At 32.8% G+C, this 20,304-nt stretch overlaps 1 protein-coding gene across 1 annotated transcript in view; it reads left to right on the forward strand.

Annotated features, from left to right (window-relative positions):
- Positions 1-2,181: 2,181 nt before the first annotated feature.
- The window catches only part of LOC123653847 (transmembrane protein 132E), a 57,926-nt gene continuing 39,803 nt past the window's right edge, over positions 2,182-20,304 (forward strand). Inside the window, 1 exon segment of the mRNA XM_045589825.1 lies at positions 2,182-2,185. Coding sequence (XP_045445781.1) covers positions 2,182-2,185 — 4 coding nt within the window.

The raw sequence follows: 20,304 nt of genomic DNA on the forward strand, positions 1-20,304 counted from the left end.
ATTTGAATAAAGCTTTTGATTTTGATTTTTTATTGATATACAAGCATGGACATGCTAAACATATTAATTTATTATTTTAATATTATAATATGCAAAATAAAAAAAGATATAGTTAAGGGGCAGTAAAATCGTCAGAACAGTAAAATAAAAAATATATAAAAAAATATTTATTACTTGTAAACACATAAACTGAAATGATTTAATTATTTGAGGATAAAACAAAATAAGGAAGAGTATATGGAAACTTATGTAAGATATAATATTTCTTCGCTATTAAAGCCTGTCTAAAGATATAGTCTCCTAGCAGTTCCATCACACGACTGCTTGGAAATAAAAAAGAGACCTATAAGAGTGTTATTAGTTATTATAATGTCATGTAACTATCACAGTTCATACAACAGATATACTATTAAATGTAATATCATAGCTCATAATTATCGCTGCACTAAAAGATAATATTAATATTTAAAATTTGTACACTTCGGTCGAGAGAGCAATCAGAAAATCGTCTGCCGTCGCTTTGAAGTGCTTCAGTGGGAAGCTAGTAAGAGCCGATAAAGCGGTTTATTTATCTAATTTATAACCGCGTTAAAGTTCATAACTAACAGTCGTATGGAATACGCACTATTAGTTATTGCTGTAATTAAATATTTAACTTTTTAATTTACGTCGGATTTCTGTTGATATTACCTACTTGAGAATATTCTTCAATATGTCACGTATATGTTTCAGCCAATTAATTAAAATAGCTTTTCTATTGTCTTGCTGGCCCTTTCAATATTGTTGAATTAAACGCGCAAATGCCAAATAGTTGATTGTCTGAACACAATGTATAGGAGTCACTATGAATCACTATAGAATCGTATATATATGTATACGATTATGATTATACATATGTTTCTAGAAGAGATCTCTTCCAGTCAACCTGCGGTACTGTGTAATAGTGTTATAAAGCAGGCTAAGAAATGCACTAGGTACAGTACCTCTTACTAGTTTCAGTACTTTACAATTACTGAAGAAATAATACATAACATACATATACAATTATATATACGTACATGTGCATACACATTACAGGTTACATAAATACATAGCTATCCAATACATAAAAAATACATAATTATCATACATACATATCTATACGTACAATGTTATTACTATAGTTTTCATTAAACTTTTTTTATGGTTTTGTTATGGTTCATATTATATTGATTACCTAGATTATTGAAAAAAAAATCCTAAACACAAAATCGATCAAGTGATGCGGTAGCAATAGAAATAAACCCATGCAACTCAAAGGTGGCATTTAAATAAGCCGATGGCTTAATCACAATAATTCAAATACCAAACTATGCATGTACAGTTGAATACGTTATTCAATAAAAAGGTTATCCGTTCAATAGAACGGTTATTTTAATCTGTTCCGTTTACGCGATTAATCTTTATAGACTCACAGTCATAATACTTTTATATAAAATACGATAAATAAGAAAATTAAGGTAATATAACTAAATATTTTACACAAAAAAATGATTATAACTAATTATGGCATACTTTATAAAATAGCAAAAATAAGTTTTAAATTGCTAATTTGAGTTGGTAATGGATGTTTCAAACTTCCATTTCCTTTGAATTTTTTTTGGTACTCAAGCCTCACAAAAAGTTACTAAGTACAAATGAAAACTTTTGAACCTTGCCTACCTAAAAATACTTAAAGCATAATTCACTTTAAGTAAATATGTGCCTCCTAATGTAAAAATCAATATCGTTTCTTTGAAAGCGGAATTACTGTAAAAGACTTCTCTATACAAACGTTCCCTAGCACGAAACCACAATAAACGTTTCCAATGTGAAGTAAATGTGAGTACGCGTGCCTTAGAATTAAATAGTTTCTTTTGTCGGTTAAACGTTCGACGATTAACTCAAACGGCTGCCATTGTGACCGTTACCTAGGATTGTTCCCGTAAAGCCGAGCGCGATTAATAGCGACTTGACCGTTTTAAAGAAAAAATGTAAGTATTCACTCATTTTAATCTTCTCTTACAATCGAGTATAAATATTATTAATTATTACCACTGAACAGTTTTTACACTGCTTAGCTTTTTAGTACTTCACTTAAAGTGCTTTAACTCAAATTGAGTAATTTGTAAGGCCCAATACTTGAAACTTTTGAACAGGATTATGGGTGAGTAGAAGTTTATACGAGTACGACAACTTATTTCTTGTACTTTTTGTTATGAAAATAATTTTTTTTTCAGCTTTAAAATTTCACGAACAACATTTTACTCGTGTCTAGCTTATGTAAATAAGGAAAGTCTTAAGTACGTACCCTAATGATAAAAGCGGGCGTCCCCTATTTCCTTCCCTTAAAGTAATTACGCGATTTAAATTTATGGCCTTATTTAAATTTATACTGCATTGTAGATTGTACTTGCGATATATGTGCAATCCTACTTAGTCCTCTTTTATAGTTAGTTATATTTAATTAGGTACGGTTGTAAAAAAATTTCCCTTTTGTATCGTATTGTTTTTTTTAGGCCCATCACTTCTTTAATAAACAGGTTTTATAATGTAAAATTTTATTGACAACTCCTGAAATCAGCAACTGTATTGTTCATAGCTTTTTTATATGTAATCTATAATATATATAAAAGCGAAAGGTCATCACGAAATCTCCGAAACTATAACACCTAGAAACTTGAAATTTGGCAGATAGATTCCTTATAGAGCGTAGGCATCCGCTAAGAACGGATTTTACGAAACTCGACCCCTAAGGGGGTAAAACGGGGGTTGGAAGTTTGTATGAAAGTTCTATATTTTTGAAGTAAGATGCTAGATATTTAAAATGTATGCTCTTATAAATGATGAGAAGGTGTTCAAATAATGTATATTTAGAAATCAACTCCCTTTTTGGGTTAAAACGGGGGATGGTAAGTTGACCCACACATCACGAAATCTCCGAAACTATAGCACCTAGAAACTTGAAATTTGGCAGGTAGTTTTCTTATAGAGCGTAAACATCCGCTAAGAACGGATTTTACGAAACTCGACCCCTAAAGGGATAAAACGGGGTTTGGAAGTTTGTATGAAAGTCCTATGTTTTTGAAGTAAGAGACTTGAAATATAAAATGTATGCTCTATAGATGGTGAGAAGGTGTCTGAATAATATATATTTAGAAATCAACTCCCTTTTGGGGTTAAAACGGGGGATGGTAGTTTGACTAACTCATCACGAAATCTCCGAAACTATGTATGCTACAAACTTGAAATTCGGTAGGTAGGTTCCTTATAGGGCTTAGACATCCGCTATGAACGGATTTTATGAAACTCGACCCCTAAGGGGGTAAAACGGGGGTTGGAAGTTTGTATGAAATTCCTATGTGTTTGAAGTAAGAGACTTGAAATTTAAAATGTATGCTCTATAGATGGTGATGGTAGAGGTGGCCAAATAATGGATCGTAATCTATATATATAAAAGAAAAAGGTCTAAAACTCATCACGAGAACTCAAAAACCGCTGGAGGGTCCATCCATCCAGAATGGACACATATGAAATTTGGCAGGGAGGTAGATTATACTTAGTAGACTTCCGCTAAGAACGGATTTTGCGATATTCCACGGCTAAGAGTGTTTAATTGTGGTTGATAGTTTGTACGAAACATATACAGCAGCTATAAGTTCGCTTGATAGGTTATTTATATTGCAGCTCGAAAATAAAACTAAGAATGTGGTGTATAGAGAGGTTTTATAAATACAACTATTAAATTATACTAAATTGTGCCTTTTAAAAAGTTACTCAGTGTTATAAGCATTTCAAGTGACTTAAAAAAAAAAATAATTTGCGTTAAACATCTTAATAGTAATGCATATCTTCATAACCACGCGAACGTAGTCGCGGGCAACAGTTAATGTATTATAAAACAAAGACCCCAAAAGTGTATGTGATCGATTCCCTTAAAATCTACTGAACGGATTTTCATGCGGTTCAAGAGGAAGGTTTATGGAACGGCTAAGCCGATTTTGATGAGAGATTCACTGGAGGTTTGCCGGGAAAACTTTGTGACACACTGATTTCAACGCGGGCGAAGCCGCTGGCACAGCTAGTATAAATATAAGTATATCATTCATACATAATAAAGCCATTGTTCTCGTCAAATTCAGTACAAAAATAAGCTACAAGAAAAAAATAAAAATGATAAATATAAATTTCAACGTCTGGTTATGAAGATTCTTGTAAAAAGTCTAAACAAAAGGTCTAAGGTCTAATTAAAATAATGACATGTAACTCGTTTGGGTAATGAAGCAGTATAGTAAAATACGGTGCCGCGCCGTCTAGTCATTCACATTTCCGACGGCTGCGGTGGCGAGACACGTTACATTGAAGAAGCTGTATGCAGGAACTTAAACAAGTCAAGTATCGTACATTTCGACTACTGTAGAATTTCTAAGAAACATTATTAGTATTTTACCATTGTTCTCGGTAAAAAAAGTCTTTGTATTCCTAAACAATCAACGGTTCTTACAGACGTATAGAGGTGTATGTGCGAACGAATGCTGTTTATACTACGAGTATATCCTAAAAAAGACTTGTTTATAAATTAAGTGTAAGTCTTTCTATATTTTAGTAATTTGAAATACATCGCCAATAAACTTTTCTCCATGTACTCGTAGGTAGATACAATCTTGTAATGTCTGAATACTAAATCAGTTTGTCTTTCGGATTATAAAATAAAGAATCAGCATGATAACGGCAAGTTACAAAGTTAAGTATAGTTATGTTTAATTAATTTTTTAATACTTATAAATGTTAAATTGAATTAAAATTTGAATTATAATGTTGACCTTTTCACTGGTTGTGGATAACGCTATTTCACGGATGACAGTATCCAATAGATAAAAGTTTTTGACACATAAATCTTTTTTATATATGATATTTCTATTCGCAAACATGAATCTAAAAGCTGTGTGGTTACGGCAGTATAGAATATAGCCACCTCTCTTCCCGTGGGTGTCGTAAGAGGCGACTAAGGGATAACACAGTTCCACTATTATCTTGGAACTTAAAAAGCCGACCGATGGCGGATAACCATCCAACTGCTGGCTTTGAAATACACAGGCCGAAGACGGGCAGCAGCGTCTTCGGTGCGACAAAGCCAGCCCTGCGGTCACCAACCCGCCTGCTCAGCGTGATGACTATGGGCAAAAAACATGAGTTCACGCCATTTTGGCGTGAACTCGTGGAGGCCTATGTCCAGTAGTGTACTGCGAAAGGCTGCTGTGATGATGGTGATGATGAAGCTAAAAGCTGTAGTTCATTAATTGAGGAGAAAAAGTTCTTTAATGACTATTTTACCTCCTGCAGGGAAAGTCTCATCATCATCATCATTACAGCCTTTACAGTCCACTACTGGACATAGGCCTCCACAAGTTTACGCCAAAAATAGCGTGAACTCATGTGTTTTGCCCATAGTCACCACGCTTGGCAAGCGGGTTGGTGACCGCAGTTCTGGCTTTGTCGCACCGAAGACGCTGCTGCCCGTCTTCGGCCTGTGTATTTCAAAGCCAGCAGTTGGATGGTTATCCCGCCATCGGTCGGCTTCTTAAGTTCCAAGGTGGTAGCGGAACTGTGTTATCCCTTAGTCGCCTCTTACGACACCCACGGGAAGAGAGGGGGTGGCTAAATTCTTTAGTGCCGTAGCCACACAGCACTAGCACTAGCAGGGAAAGTCTATGTAACTTATTTGCAAGATAAAAAATTTCCACAACCGGTGACATCATCCCTAAGATATGTACAACATTTGGGTACGAAGGAACATAAAAAATTCGTATAAATATTACGTATTAATAAATATATACATATAATAATTAAAAATTACACGTTAGCGGAGTCGGCACTGTTAATGAAATAGTAAATAGTACGCGTTTAATACAAAACACACAATTTTTTAAGGTTTTAAATTTAAAAATTTAAGGTTTTTCTCACAACTATTCATCACAAAGTTGTGCGCTTTATATCAAAAGCTGATTTTCATTGCGTCGCTGCTTGAAGCTAAAGTTTTGACAGTATTTTCAGAAAACTTTGCATCTGATTAGGTCGGAAGCTTATAAGACTCATATAACATTCTATATTATTCAAGAATTATAGTAACGTTACATAGACCATAACTCAGTACTGAAACTGTTATTAATTTTTTTTTCATTTATTACTTGATATAGAAATATACTATTTATTTTACACTAACCCGGAAACTTTAAGTTAGGAATAAACATTAAAAAAAAGTGTTTCTTGGTGAGTTTGAAACATTTTGGTCATAGCCTTATATTCGATAAAAATATACATTCATCAAAATTATAAGCAGTTCTTATAGTAGTAAAAGTTGTATTCATTTGTATTACATTGAAGTGTACAAAATTGAAATAATGTAAGTAAAAAATCAAGTTACATAAAAAGTTTTGACTTGATATTTGATTACAGTATATATTTTACCTCAAAACCTTGAAATTCTGACTTTCGCAAAGTACAGAAAGATTTTAAAATGTTGCATTAACAATGACACGATATTTTACTAATTAGTAACAAATAAGCTAATTTTAATTGAATGTAATTTTCTCAGATTAAGTTTATCCCTTTACCCAATCAGACGAAACTGATATCAGCTAAATACCGTCTCAGGATGCGCAGCCTCTCTAATAGCTGTTAATTAATGCTAATGTTGACTCGAGCCATAACGCATCGCTCGTTTTAATGAAATACTACGATGTAATTCATTATAAATCCAATATAGTTTACATAAACAAATTGTTATTATTATGTCATCAAGCGATCAAACTTCATTTTCGTAATTTGTTATTAAAAATTATTACTATAATTAGTAAACTTTGATTTAAGAAAACAAGAGATATTAATATAGCATGATCTTCACTAAGTATTCTATTTGTAATAATATTACAAATACGCTTCAGCCTGTAATATCCCACTGCTGGGCATAGGTCTTTCCTCATGTAGGAGAAGGATCAGGGCTTAATCCACCACGCTGCTCTCATTCGGGCTGGCGGATAGATAATAAATAAGACTTTTATATTAGTGGTAAAAGTAATTAAAGTTTTAATGCTTTTATATTAATGAAAAAATTAAAAAAAATCTGAAGTGACTTGAAAAAACGCAGAATAATAGTAAAATTTCAACCTCTACCTATATCTTCAGCAACGGATAATAGACATTGCGCTCACGCATTTATATGTTATGTTGAATTGCTACACGTATATCGTTTAAATTTTCTTTATAATTTGATTTTTCTGATGTGAAAATACAATTACCCTGGACAAATACTATACAAATTCAATATGAACACACTCTCGCCATATAATCATCAGGCCGATCTTACGAATGACAGTGGTGTGTAAATTCAATCAAGTGGTTTACAAGGAAACCCTTGTTAATCCTATTACACTAGATTCAATTTATCTTACGTAACTCGATTCCATTTTAAGTGTTTCGATATAGGATTATTGTTCTCGCCTGCGCCGTTTTATCATTACTTGGTTTCTTCAGTTACTGTTTTTAACGCTAACGTAAATATATATTTTTTACGTTAGTCGGTTGATTTTAACTTTAAAATATACTAAGATATTATTTTTATTTTTAAGAAGATGACAAATGAATAGGCGAGTGAACATTTAATATTTACTGTACATATAGTGCTGTGTGGTTACTGCAGTAAAGAATATAGCCACCCTCTCTCTTCCCGTGGGTGTCGTATGAGGTGAATAAGGGATAACAAAGTTCCACTACCACCTTGGAACTTATAAAGCCGACCGATGGCGGGATAGCCATCCAACTGCTGGCTTTGAAATACACAGGCCGAAGACGGGCAGCAGCGTCTTCGGTGCGACAAAGCCAGCCCTGCGGTCACCAACCCGCCTACACAGCGTGGTGACTATGGGCAACACACATAAGTACACGTCATTTTTTGAGTTCGTGCAATAATGTCGGGCGCGATTTTGTAGAGACATATGTCCAGCAGTGGACTGCGATAGGCTGAAGTGATGATCATCATTTCAGCCTAATATAGTAATTTTTATTGTATAATTTATACGCGTTTTATTTTTTTTTTAGCTGATATGCATCAGCACAAAACAAATTTTTAGAAGTTTAGTTGTAAAGAGAGCTCATCTATTATTAAAGGTTTTCACAACTATCGAAACTTTTTCTTTTGTTTAAAACTTTAAATTTTCTATTCGATTTTTGAATGTTTATATCTATTCGATATTTGTGTGAAAATGAGTTATCCTTTGAATTTTTTAAAAATTTTGTTAACGGGATTGCATTTTGCAGTAACAAAAATATCCATAGAACGAGTTCATGATTTAAGTTTTTTTTTACGCTAAGACTTTAGATGGTAGTAATACTTTTATATTACTTTATATTACTCTTATGACTATAAAAATACATATACAATTCAGCATATAACATCTCGCTGCTGGGCCTCTAGAGACCATAGACCTCTTTCTCCCTGTAGAAGAAACACCGGCCCCTAATCCACCCCGCTGCTCAACTGCAGGTCCGGGGATATATTCCCTACTATGAGTACCGATCGCTATCAGTTGTATATGATAACAACCAGCACCAACAGCTTAAAGTGCTTTCCGAAGCACGGTGGGGAGTCCCACAAGGAGAGACAACCGAAAAAAAAAATTTGTACAAATAAAAATATCCATTCCGAGCGGGAATCGAACCCGCAAACCGTCGATGTTTTAGACGCGTATATAGCACACGAAGAACTACACTAGTTCTGTTGTTGTAAAAAATACATCATTATACTTTATGTCAAAGTCAAATCACACATTATAATTTCATAATTCTCTCCTTTATAGTATGAGATCTATCTCGAGAATTATGAAGGAAGATGAAGAAATTATGAAAAAAAATGATATATATATGATATATGCAGAAATGATATATACAGGTTAGAGTTGGGTCTAGGTCTAGGTCTTTTCAGGTTCATACATAATATTAGACTCATCTGTAATAGATTCTTATGACAATTAATGCCTTTTCATCTCCCATTATCTTCTCTTTATAATTTTTTATTCCTATGCTTTCGCTCTGTTTCATTTTACTTAAGGTCAATAAAGTCTTATCTATTTATTTTTATTTTTTGAAATAAGTTCTTCGGACTGAAAACTTATCAATAAAAATAAAACTATCGACCATGATGTTCAATAAAATTTATGTCAGAATTTTCATAATCATTAACTACGCAGTAAAAGAGATACCCCCCTCAAACCTACGAACAAACTCACAAACTTTACCTCTTCACAATATTAGTATAGAAGTATAGATACAGAAAACTCAATTTCAAACTAAATTTGCGGACATACAACTTCCATGACAATCTGATAATATATTATGATAGAGGTGGCCTCACGGTAGAGTCGGTAAGTGGTCATACAAACTTCTCAAATTCTAACTTAACTCTATCGTAATTGCGTTCACTGCATTTACTTTGATTAAAACGAGCCGGATAAGGATTCATCAGATTTATTTTAATGGTGTCTTGGGAAAGGTGTTTTAATTAATTTAACGATTAACTAAAATACTGAATAGACTAACAAACGTTACACAAAGTAAAACTAATTGCTGTTTTTTTTGGAGTGAGTCTTTAGAATCGTTGTGATTTGAAACTCGATGAAATTCTATGGAAGAGAATGAGATACAAAACATTACTGCTCAAAAAGCGTAAGTGACGTATTTTGCATGGCGGTTACAACCTTTTTCATAAGGCCGAGATCATCGTCGATAAAACAAATGGTAACGGCCTATCTCTCTACGAATTTTCAAAAGATTCACTTCAGCCGTGTGTGGATTGCAGACACACACTTTTTTATTTTAATTAATAAATGTTTCAAGAAATACCCTATATATATATATATATATATATATATATATATTTCTTGAAACATTTATTAATTAAAATAAAAAGTGTGTGTCTACAATATCAAAATATTGGGATATGACGAGTACGCAGTAAAAGAGATACCCCCCTCAAACCTACGAACAAACTCACAAACTTTACCTCTTCACAATATTAGTATAGAAGTATAGATACAGAAAACTCAATTTCAAACTAAATTTGCGGACATACAACTTCCATGACAATCTGATAATATATTATGATAGAGGTGGCCTCACGGTAGAGTCGGTAAGTGGTCATACAAACTTCTCAAATTCTAACTAAACTCTATCGTAATTGCGTTCACTGCATTTACTTTGATTAAAACGAGCCGGATAAGGATTCATCAGATTTATTTTAATGGTGTCTTGGGAAAGGTGTTTTAATTAATTTAACGATTAACTAAAATACTGAATAGACTAACAAACGTTACACAAAGTAAAACTAATTGCTGTTTTTTTTGGAGTGAGTCTTTAGAATCGTTGTGATTTGAAACTCGATGAAATTCTATGGAAGAGAATGAGATACAAAACATTACTGCTCAAAAAGCGTAAGTGACGTATTTTGCATGGCGGTTACAACCTTTTTCATAAGGCCGAGATCATCGTCGATAAAACAAATGGTAACGGCCTATCTCTCTACGAATTTTCAAAAGATTCACTTCAGCCGTGTGTGGATTGCAGACACACACTTTTTTATTTTAATTAATAAATGTTTCAAGAAATACCCTATATATATATATATATATATATATATATATATATATATATATATATATATATATATATATATATATTTCTTGAAACATTTATTAATTAAAATAAAAAGTGTGTGTCTACAATATCAAAATATTGGGATATGACGAGTACGTATGCGTGTGTGTGCCTATTTGTATGTATGTCTAAACAGTTAGTAAGACACGAAATGCTAACATGCCCTCGATATCCTTTGCTCATTAGAAATTTCATCAATAACTGGAAAGGAATTAGTAGCCATTTTTCCCTATTATTTTTGTTACATTTTAATTTTTTTTTAATTTATTTAGTGTTTATCTACAGATATGTATCTAGTAGCAAATGTTTCTGAAAATAAATGATTGCAAAAAACTTTTTAACAATACGTTAATCAATTATTCCTACCAATGAAACGTATTTGGTAACGAAACGCAGTACATAAGCACGAGTATGACGTCTGTCCAAACGAATAGTCGTATAAATTCGTTGCATTCGCTTTAGGTGCATTGGCCGCGTTGACATTTAATTAAATTGACTCGTGTCCGCGAATCGCTGACCCGTCTCGAGCTCCTGATGGAATACAATTCCATTTGGTTTTTACTATTAGGTCTTGGAGTCATTTGTATGGCTTAACGAAATAAATAGCTTGTAAAACGGTCGTTTAAATAAATTATGGTAAATTGTAGAGCCATTAAAGTCCTCAGCTGTAAACAGAAACAGTGTAGCACCCACTTGAAGTTTATGATTTTGTACAACATTGTATTTTAAAGTTTAGTCACAAAGTCTTGCACTATTGTCCGCGTCATACAATTTAATGTAACAGGCAATAGGAAATATCTGTTTTAATTTTACATAATATCAAGGATTAAAAATTAAGCCATTTATTTGTTTTCAAATCCGTTTACTTGATTGTTAAAACCGATTCTTCCCGATTAAAAACGTATATAAGTAGGTATATATAAGACTTTTATACTCTTGAAATACAGATATAAAAATTTTTTGTAGTATAACGTAAAAATAACTGTTGCTTCGAGTTTTTAGAACAAACGTTTTTAAAACCATATACACAGTATATGTTTAAGAGTTGTTTTTCACAAACGCACCTCGAGACAATACAAGAGTGCTTTTCGCTCACTAAAATACTGTGCCTATGTATCTTTGTCTTTATTCGGAGTTTTGTTGAAGTTCTTGTTTGGAGGGAGTTTTAAAGTATGATGTATGGTAACATGTAGGTATTCTAAAAACTTTATTAGGGCATATCTTATTTTGAATTGCTGTGAAATAAATGCAAATATTATATTATTTTGTTTAACATATATAAGAAAAAGAAGCTTAATGTTTCAGTTAAGTTTTATAAAGAAGAAATACAGAGTTTATACTATTGTTATATGATGCCTTATTATAAGAAAGCTTTGTTAATAGATATTTAAAAGCAACTATGCTTATTTCAAGTTAAATGGTTTTGTATAATAAAAGGCAGTAATTGCGTTTGCGTAAAACAAAGGAAAATAACAATTAATTCTGTCTGCAAAGGTTAAGGTCAGTGGAACAAAGAATTGAGATTAACTCATAATTTTAATTTATTTTTATACAAATCGTATTGTATTTTATTGTATAAACTCCTTAACGAATGTATTGAAAGAACTATTTATAAATGTATTTGTATTTCAATATATTATGCAAAACGGTCTTTGTTTTAACTAGGTCTGTTTATTTTATGAACAACAACGAATAAATTAAATACTTTCATATACATATGTGTATAATAGAGGGTACAAAGGCTGAGACAACTAGTTGAAATTACCAATTAAGTTGCTGTTTCGTTAGGCAAATGTTTGTGTAATTACATTACAAGGCATTTTTAGAAAATGATATTTATTCTAACCTTATTAAGTTTTTCTTATTTTGTCTTTTGTATTTTTATACGCTTCAGCCTGTAATATCCCACTACTGCGCATAGGCCTCTTTCCCCATGTAGGAGAAGGATCAGAGCTTAATCCACCACGCTGCTCCAAAGCGGGTTGGCGGATATATTCCCTACTATGAGTGACGACCGCTATCAGGTGTACATGATAGCAACCGGGACAGACGACAAACACCCAGACCACGGCAAACACCTGTATGGCCAATACAAATGTTTGTCATGTGCGGGGATCGAACCCGCAACCGCCAGCGCAACAGGTACAATTCATGGCTGTAACCGTTGTGCCAACACGGCGTCATCTCTAGCTGAATATCATACCTTCTAGCTGAGCCTCGTGGACTCACCCACGTTAATTTGAGGAAAAAGCTTATTAACATATTAATTACTTTATATTACTTATTAACATATTATTAAAGCTTATATAACCTATATAATTATAGCCTTACTCTTTAAAGTGCCGATCAACCACAAAAATATTTTTTCAATTCGATCCAGTAGTTTCTGAGATTAGCGGCTTTAAACGAGCAAACAAATCCTTCAGCTTCATAATATTAGTAAAGATTATAATTTAGAGAAAAAAAGACAAATTACATGAAGAAATTATAAATATGTATTACAATTCTTAATTTCCGTTGCAGAAGATAATCCATTTCAAGTACAGTTCATTAAAGTTATTGATAACTATTACTTACGAAGTCATTAAATAAATGCATAACTTCCTCATTCTAATGGTTTACACGCATTAACATTGGTCCATGTAGAACTTGTAGTTGTCAGCGAGCCCGCAGCCAGGACCGGGCGCGACGCACGAGACGCAGCAGATTAAATACTGTCTTACATTGAGATATCTATTTATAATACTTGTAATAATAACAATTAAAAAAAATATATAATTATGTTATAAAAATAAGTTTTTAGGATTTAACGGTCTCTATTAACACTCATTGACTAGACTTATGCTTACGGGAAGTCCTTCTGTGAACATGGCGTATGCAACGCTGCCGAACTATCAAGTATTTCAATTTCATAATTACAATAGTACTCTTTAAATGAAAGTTAATACTCTCTAATGAATTATTAATTAGTAATAAATAAAAAAATGTTAATAATGTTAATAAATGTTAATTATGTTTTCATATCCTTTATACGAAGTAATAAGGGATAATTAGGCTTTCGAGTGTTAGCTCATATAGAATATTTTAATTTAAATTAATAAAAAAAAATTAATTAAATTTTCCGATATTTAATTATAGGTATTAAGTTTAAGCAACAACAAAATAAAATCCTGTCTTGCTTCTTGTCTGCGCTCGACTTTGTACAGAAAGCAGACGCATTCTCACCCATGAGCGCGGGCGCAGGTCAACGGTCGATTGCGCTTGCGCCTGGGAACTGAAGATAAATATTTGAATTTCAACACTAAATATATGTATATACTTAGCAAATTGATTATGAAGTATTCTGGGATCCGCGGTAGATGTTTACGGTAAAGGATTCTGGGTCGAGCTAAAGTGTACATAGACGTCACGTGTATTGAGCAATGTGTGGTTTTTAGAGCTTTTAAACAGATAATCTAGTGGATCGGTTTTATTAACCATACAAAACATAAATTTATAAATAAAATCGCGGCGCCACGTACGAATTTTACTTCAAAACTATATGAAATTGTAAAATTTAAAATGAATGAGAACTAAACGCTTACAATTTATTTGCATTGATTTTGAAATTGGTCTCTTTGTCAAGCATCTATTGTAAAAATCTTTCAGAAAATCCTTATTACATTTTAAAAACAACAAGTAAAACGCATGAAAACAAAGAAAAAAATACATATTTTGAATAATATTTTATATAATCTATATAATATATATTAAATAAATAAAATTGGAGTGTCTGTTTGTAATATTAAAATAACCACTTTTACTAAATGCATATGGATGTAAACACGGTACATATACCAAAATTACATATTTTAAAAATTTTGTCTGTCTAGTCTGTCTGTTTGATCCGGCTAATTTCTAAAACGACTGGACCGATTTTGATGGGACTTTCACTGGCAGACAGCTGATTTAATAAGGAGTAATTTTGACTTTTTTTTAGAAATTTATTTATTTTATAACACTGCAAACTGAACAATAACTTTTTGTAAAATTCCACGCGGACGAAGTCGTGGGCACAGCTAGTATGTAACATCTATAATATAAAAATGAGTCGCTGAATGTGTTTCTAAGCGCAAAACTCGAGAACGGTTGGACCGATTTCGCTAATTCTTTTTTTAAAATATTCCTTGAAGTACGAGGATGGTTCTTACGGAGAGAAAAATTCTAAAAAAAAAAATTTAATTTCCTGAAAAAGTCTAAAAACAACACTTTCCTATACTCCCATACAAAAGATTTGTGATAATACTTAAAAGTCAATTTGAACTTTAATACCATACGATAAAGTTTGTGTTAGGCGATACGAAGTTCGCCGGGTCAGCTAGTATGATAATAAATTTATATTAATGTATATAAAATTATAAATTGTCCAATGCAAAAATTTGCATAGTTAGGATGTCTATATTTTTTTTTTTTGTAATAGCTTGTTACATTTAAATGTATTGTAAATACTCGTAGATGTCCTATCACAGCGCCTTACAATTAGATTCCAGAAATATTTACGAGTGAGTGAACAAATGTGGAAAAAAAACTAGGCATTTTGCATAATACGATAATAAACACGGTGTCGAGTGAATACAAATAATATTATGATAAAATGAAAGAAATGAACATGCATTACAATGAGAATGCATTGGAGATTACTCCTTAAATAAATGTAATATCTCGGCATACGGTTTTGTATGTATTCTTGTCTCTTGGTGATCTCAACTGTGACATAATTCGATTCAACCTCATTGTCCTTATAATAGAGTATTGTCACTGGAAATAACAAGAAAGCATTATTTATTAATGCTTACGTGCTCTTATTTTATATTTAATATTTCATTTATGAGCGAAAAAATTGTCTTCAGAAAGACTTATCGACGCGCGCATTGGTAGCAATTCTTTGACCTACATTTTTAAAAGTTGTAAGGTAATTTACTGCCTGCGGTTGTAACACTAATTGCGCTCATATACACGTTGACCACCAGCAAATGACTGAAATAAATATAGCCATAATGTAAATTTTGCATATAGTGAGTGGTTAGTGGTGTCATTCCCGATTATTTTTATTATTACAATCAGTGCATTTAATCATAACGTTTAATCTTTGTGTGCTTACATAATTTACAATGCTCTATTATTCAAAGCGTGTAAATACATTCATTTGTGCTTATTTTTAAATACTAGTGGTCGTCCAGTGCACCACAATTAATTTAAATTATTAGTTTGAACATTATTAAGATTCTGTTGTCAAAGACTATGTTTCTATAATAATAAACAAAAAAGTATAGGTATATGCGTGTATGTCAAATACATCGTAGTGTGTGTAATGATTTTTTTTTAATTCATTTAACGTATTTTTACGAATAATTTAAAAAAATAAATAAATAGTAATCTGCACACCTTCTCTGTATAAACTAAAAGTGTGCGAAATTTTGTACTCCTACGTCAGCGCAATTTTCGTAAAAAGGAGTACGAACTTTTTGCTTCACGTATTAATAATAGGTCTATAAAATTGCCGATTTTGATGAAAAAAGTTAACGCTCTTTTTTTTCTATATTTTTTATTTTTATTATTAAAAGTAATTACCCATGGAATCAATGCGTTTTTGCCAACGTAATGGTAACTTATTGATGCCTTTCTTGAAAAGCTCTGCTGGACGGAGTCAACAAACTCTTCAAAGGCATTTTGTCCTGCATCTCGGGTAATGAATTTTTTCCCGCCAAAAAGTTACTAAATTCTGGAAAAAGTGGAAGTCTGTACAGGCAAGATCTGGTAAGTACGGTGGATGACGGAGAACTTCCAACCCCAGCTCTTGTAACTTGGAGCAGAATGAGGTCGCGCGTTGGCGTGCAGGAGCAGCGGAGCCGAGCGATTGACCAAAGCTGGTTGGAGACGTGCGAGCTTCCCCGTTACTGTGTTTAGTTCTTCACAGTACACATCTGCAATACTGCTCATGCCATTTGGTAAGAAGCTGTGATGAATTACACCGGCGCTAGACCACGAAACAGTTACCATCACTTTCTTAGGGGTCATACTGAACCAGGATCTAACCAACTAGCTGAGCGCTTGCGATTCTCGAATAGAATCCATTTTTCGTCACAAGTAACAATGCAATTCAATATGCCTTCGTTTATGTGTCTGTTGAGCAGTGCAAGGCAAGTCTCGACGCGTATTTCACGCTGGCGTTCATTCAATTCGTGAGGTACCCATTTATCGAGCTTCTTTACCTTGCCAATTTGACGCAAATGGACCACCATTGACAACAATGACTGTGTGGCTACGGCACTATAGAATTTAGCCATCCCCTTTCATCCTGTGGGTGTCGTAAAAGGCGACTAAGGGATAGCAAAGTTCCAGTACCATCATGGAACTAGCGCAGCTGGCCGATGGCGGGATAGCCATCCTACAGCTGGCTTTTTAAATGCACAGACCGAGGACGGGCAGCAGCGTCTTCGGTGGCACAAAGTCAGCTCTGTGGACACAAACCCGCCTGCCCAGCGTGGTGACTATGGGCAAAAACCCCCATGAGTTCATGCCTAAAGTTTCGGCCTTTAGTTCCTGGCAGCTCCACTATTCCCGGCTACGGCAGTGGCCGCGGTAGCGGTGGGGTAGATGGTGCTAAAAATCACCGGGGTACGGGAGGCTGCCATACAAAACTATACCTGGCTACGTATAATGGACGCACGCTACGATTGGACCATCACCTTACCGAACCTGAAGTTGAACTTAGTCACATTAAGTGGAGCATAATGGGGTTGTCTGAAGTCCGAAGAGAGGGTGAGGACACGATGATCCTGGACTCCGGGCAGTTGTTCTACTTCCGTGAAGGTGATGGGTTTTCCCAAGGTAGCGTCGGTTTTCTGGTCCACAAGACTCTCACTAGCAACGTTGTGGAAGTCAGCAGTGTGTCAACCCGGGTAGCGTACCTTGTACTTAAACTCACTGACAGGTACTCCCTGAAAGTGATACAAGTATATGCGCCGACCTCAGCACACTCTGACGATAAAGTCGAAGCCTTGTATGAAGATATTACAAGGGCCATACATGGCACTACTTCGGCCTTCTACAGCGTTGTTATGTATGGTGTCAGTCCATATGATGAAGTTTAATTTCATTAAACAAGTGAAATAGAATAGCGGGTTCAACTGTATTGTAAAAAAATGAACGATCTTATTATTATTTCGACTGTTTACATTTTTATAACATAACTGTAATAAGTTAACATTGCAACTACATTTAAAATTTAGTTAAATGAAAGGATAAAAAAGAAGATTAAACACGATGTTGGGGTACCTACATATCATTGGTTCTAATATGTAGGTATGTGCGAAACTTTTATTCCGATGTTAATAAAAGATACGTGTAAAGCAAGATTAATTCTGAGCAAAACGTTGAATATTAAAATATATGTATGCAAGTAAAATAAATAAAATAAGCTGAGTACACAGACACCAACTCTTTCACAATACTCGTATTTTTTTAGTTATTCTAAAGGGTATAAAATTGGCCCGAACTTTGAAAATTAAACCTATTAATATTCGTAGACGTTTCCAATTAACTTTGCGATAAGGGCTTCGAGCCTTTTACCAGATCCTCAAGGAAATCTTTTTTAAGATAAAATAATTGTTTTTCGGAAGAAATAAAAATACAACAGAAAATGTTACTAGCAATTTGTTTGTAAATGTAGTAGATAATTTGAGTCTCTTTATTCCTTTACTACTTACTAAACGTTATTCGAGGTTAAATTTTGAAACCCGTCAGCGTTTTTGTTTCGTCGTGAGAGATTTTATATCATATATTATTATGTATATTATATATTTTAAAATGATATATGAATTATTAAAAGCGCATATTTCAGAGTTAGTCGTTTCCCCTAAATCTTTTCTCGTTGCTATAGGCAAATAGGCTAGACTGCAATATTCGTGGAAATTTCCACACAAAATTAGAACAAAGAAAGAAAAATTCATATGTTGAGAATTTTTATTTATTTTTAATAATATTAATGGTTCGACCCTTTACTTTTCAACAGTTTATTTCCACCTTTTGTTCATTTAGATTTACGTATTTGATAGTAAATTTTCTGGAACTCTTGATGTTACTTAAATATGATCGAATTAATTTGTGTAGTTTTATCCTTACAAAATAATGCGTGTTTGGCTGTCGGTAAATTATTCGTCCTGTCTTTTGTATAGCAAAAATAATGTTTTTTTTTAAATTACATTATTGCTCTGATATACTATTTAATAATACATGAAAGAGTTTACTCTTACCGAAAGGTATAAAACTACATACATACATCTGAACTATCTTTGCTCCACAATAAAATTATTTGTAAAATAATAATATTTTATAACATCGCCTTCGTTGTACCTACTGTATACGAATATTTCAACGATTCGTAAATGATAACAGAATTAATTCGTTATATGCAATGTATATACCACTATGGATAGGAAATGGATTTGAGCTAAAATAACTTGAACAGAAAATTGTCGAGTTAATTAGCGTGGTTGCAAGATATGATTTAGGAATGTAGGTGGTAGGTACTGCTCTCCCAGTTCAAACAATACGTGCAGTGAATAGAAATGTGAAAATTATACTACTGTCACTTTATATTAGGTATGAATTATTGAATTCAATTTACCTTTGTGGGCAAAAGAGAAATTTTCATTTATTTAAAAGTCTTATGTGTACTTGTATTTTATTCGAGCACTTCCTTTCCAATTGTTATTAAATTCCTTTGAAGTAAATATAGCATGATAAATGAAACCGTTGATAACTTTATTCTAGCAATATAAAAATATATTTTTTTTTTATTTTATCTATCATTTACTTTTTTTAGGAGATATTCACTGTAAATTTGTTAAAAAATATTTAATTTATTTATTTATAAGTTTTTACGTTTACAACTCAATAATCCAAAAGGTTTATTTCAGTTTATTTCAAAAATGTAAATAGAAAATCTTTTAGTGTAACTTTGTTAAGAATAATTTAGTATTTAAATTATTTTCGCTTCATCTCGTCTGGTAGCTAAAATTGTATAATATTTTTGCTCATTGTCATATTTGAAACCTTAAACTGTTTTATTCAGAAAGGAGACTGAAAATTTTAAATAGCGTAATTATTTTACTAAAACTCTAAAGTTTGATTTGTGTTTACGTAGATTCTCAGTGGAATCACGGTTACTTAGATCTATGTGTACGAGTATATTGTATTTTGAATCTGAATATTCCATTGATGAATCAAGTAATTTATTTGATTTTCTTTCTCGACTCTTTTAGTGTTACTTGTCAAAGCAAATTCATCTTTTATGTACATTCACGTGTTGAACAATGTATTGTTATAATTTGAAAACGTTTTGAAATGAACTCGCATTATATAAATTAATTTAAAACTATTCTCTACAAACTTGTGAACCCTCATTATAGCAGGAAACTCTAGGGGTGTTTTTCCGAGAGACACTTAATTTTTTGCTTGTTTACGTTTTTCATTATTTTACAAGAGTTCTTTAAGCGAACAGTAGATGTCATGTGAACTCATTGTTTTGTATGAAAC

The sequence above is a fragment of the Melitaea cinxia genome, chromosome 5, assembly GCF_905220565.1.
Source record: "Melitaea cinxia chromosome 5, ilMelCinx1.1, whole genome shotgun sequence".
Classification (NCBI taxonomy): Eukaryota; Metazoa; Arthropoda; class Insecta; order Lepidoptera; family Nymphalidae; genus Melitaea; species Melitaea cinxia.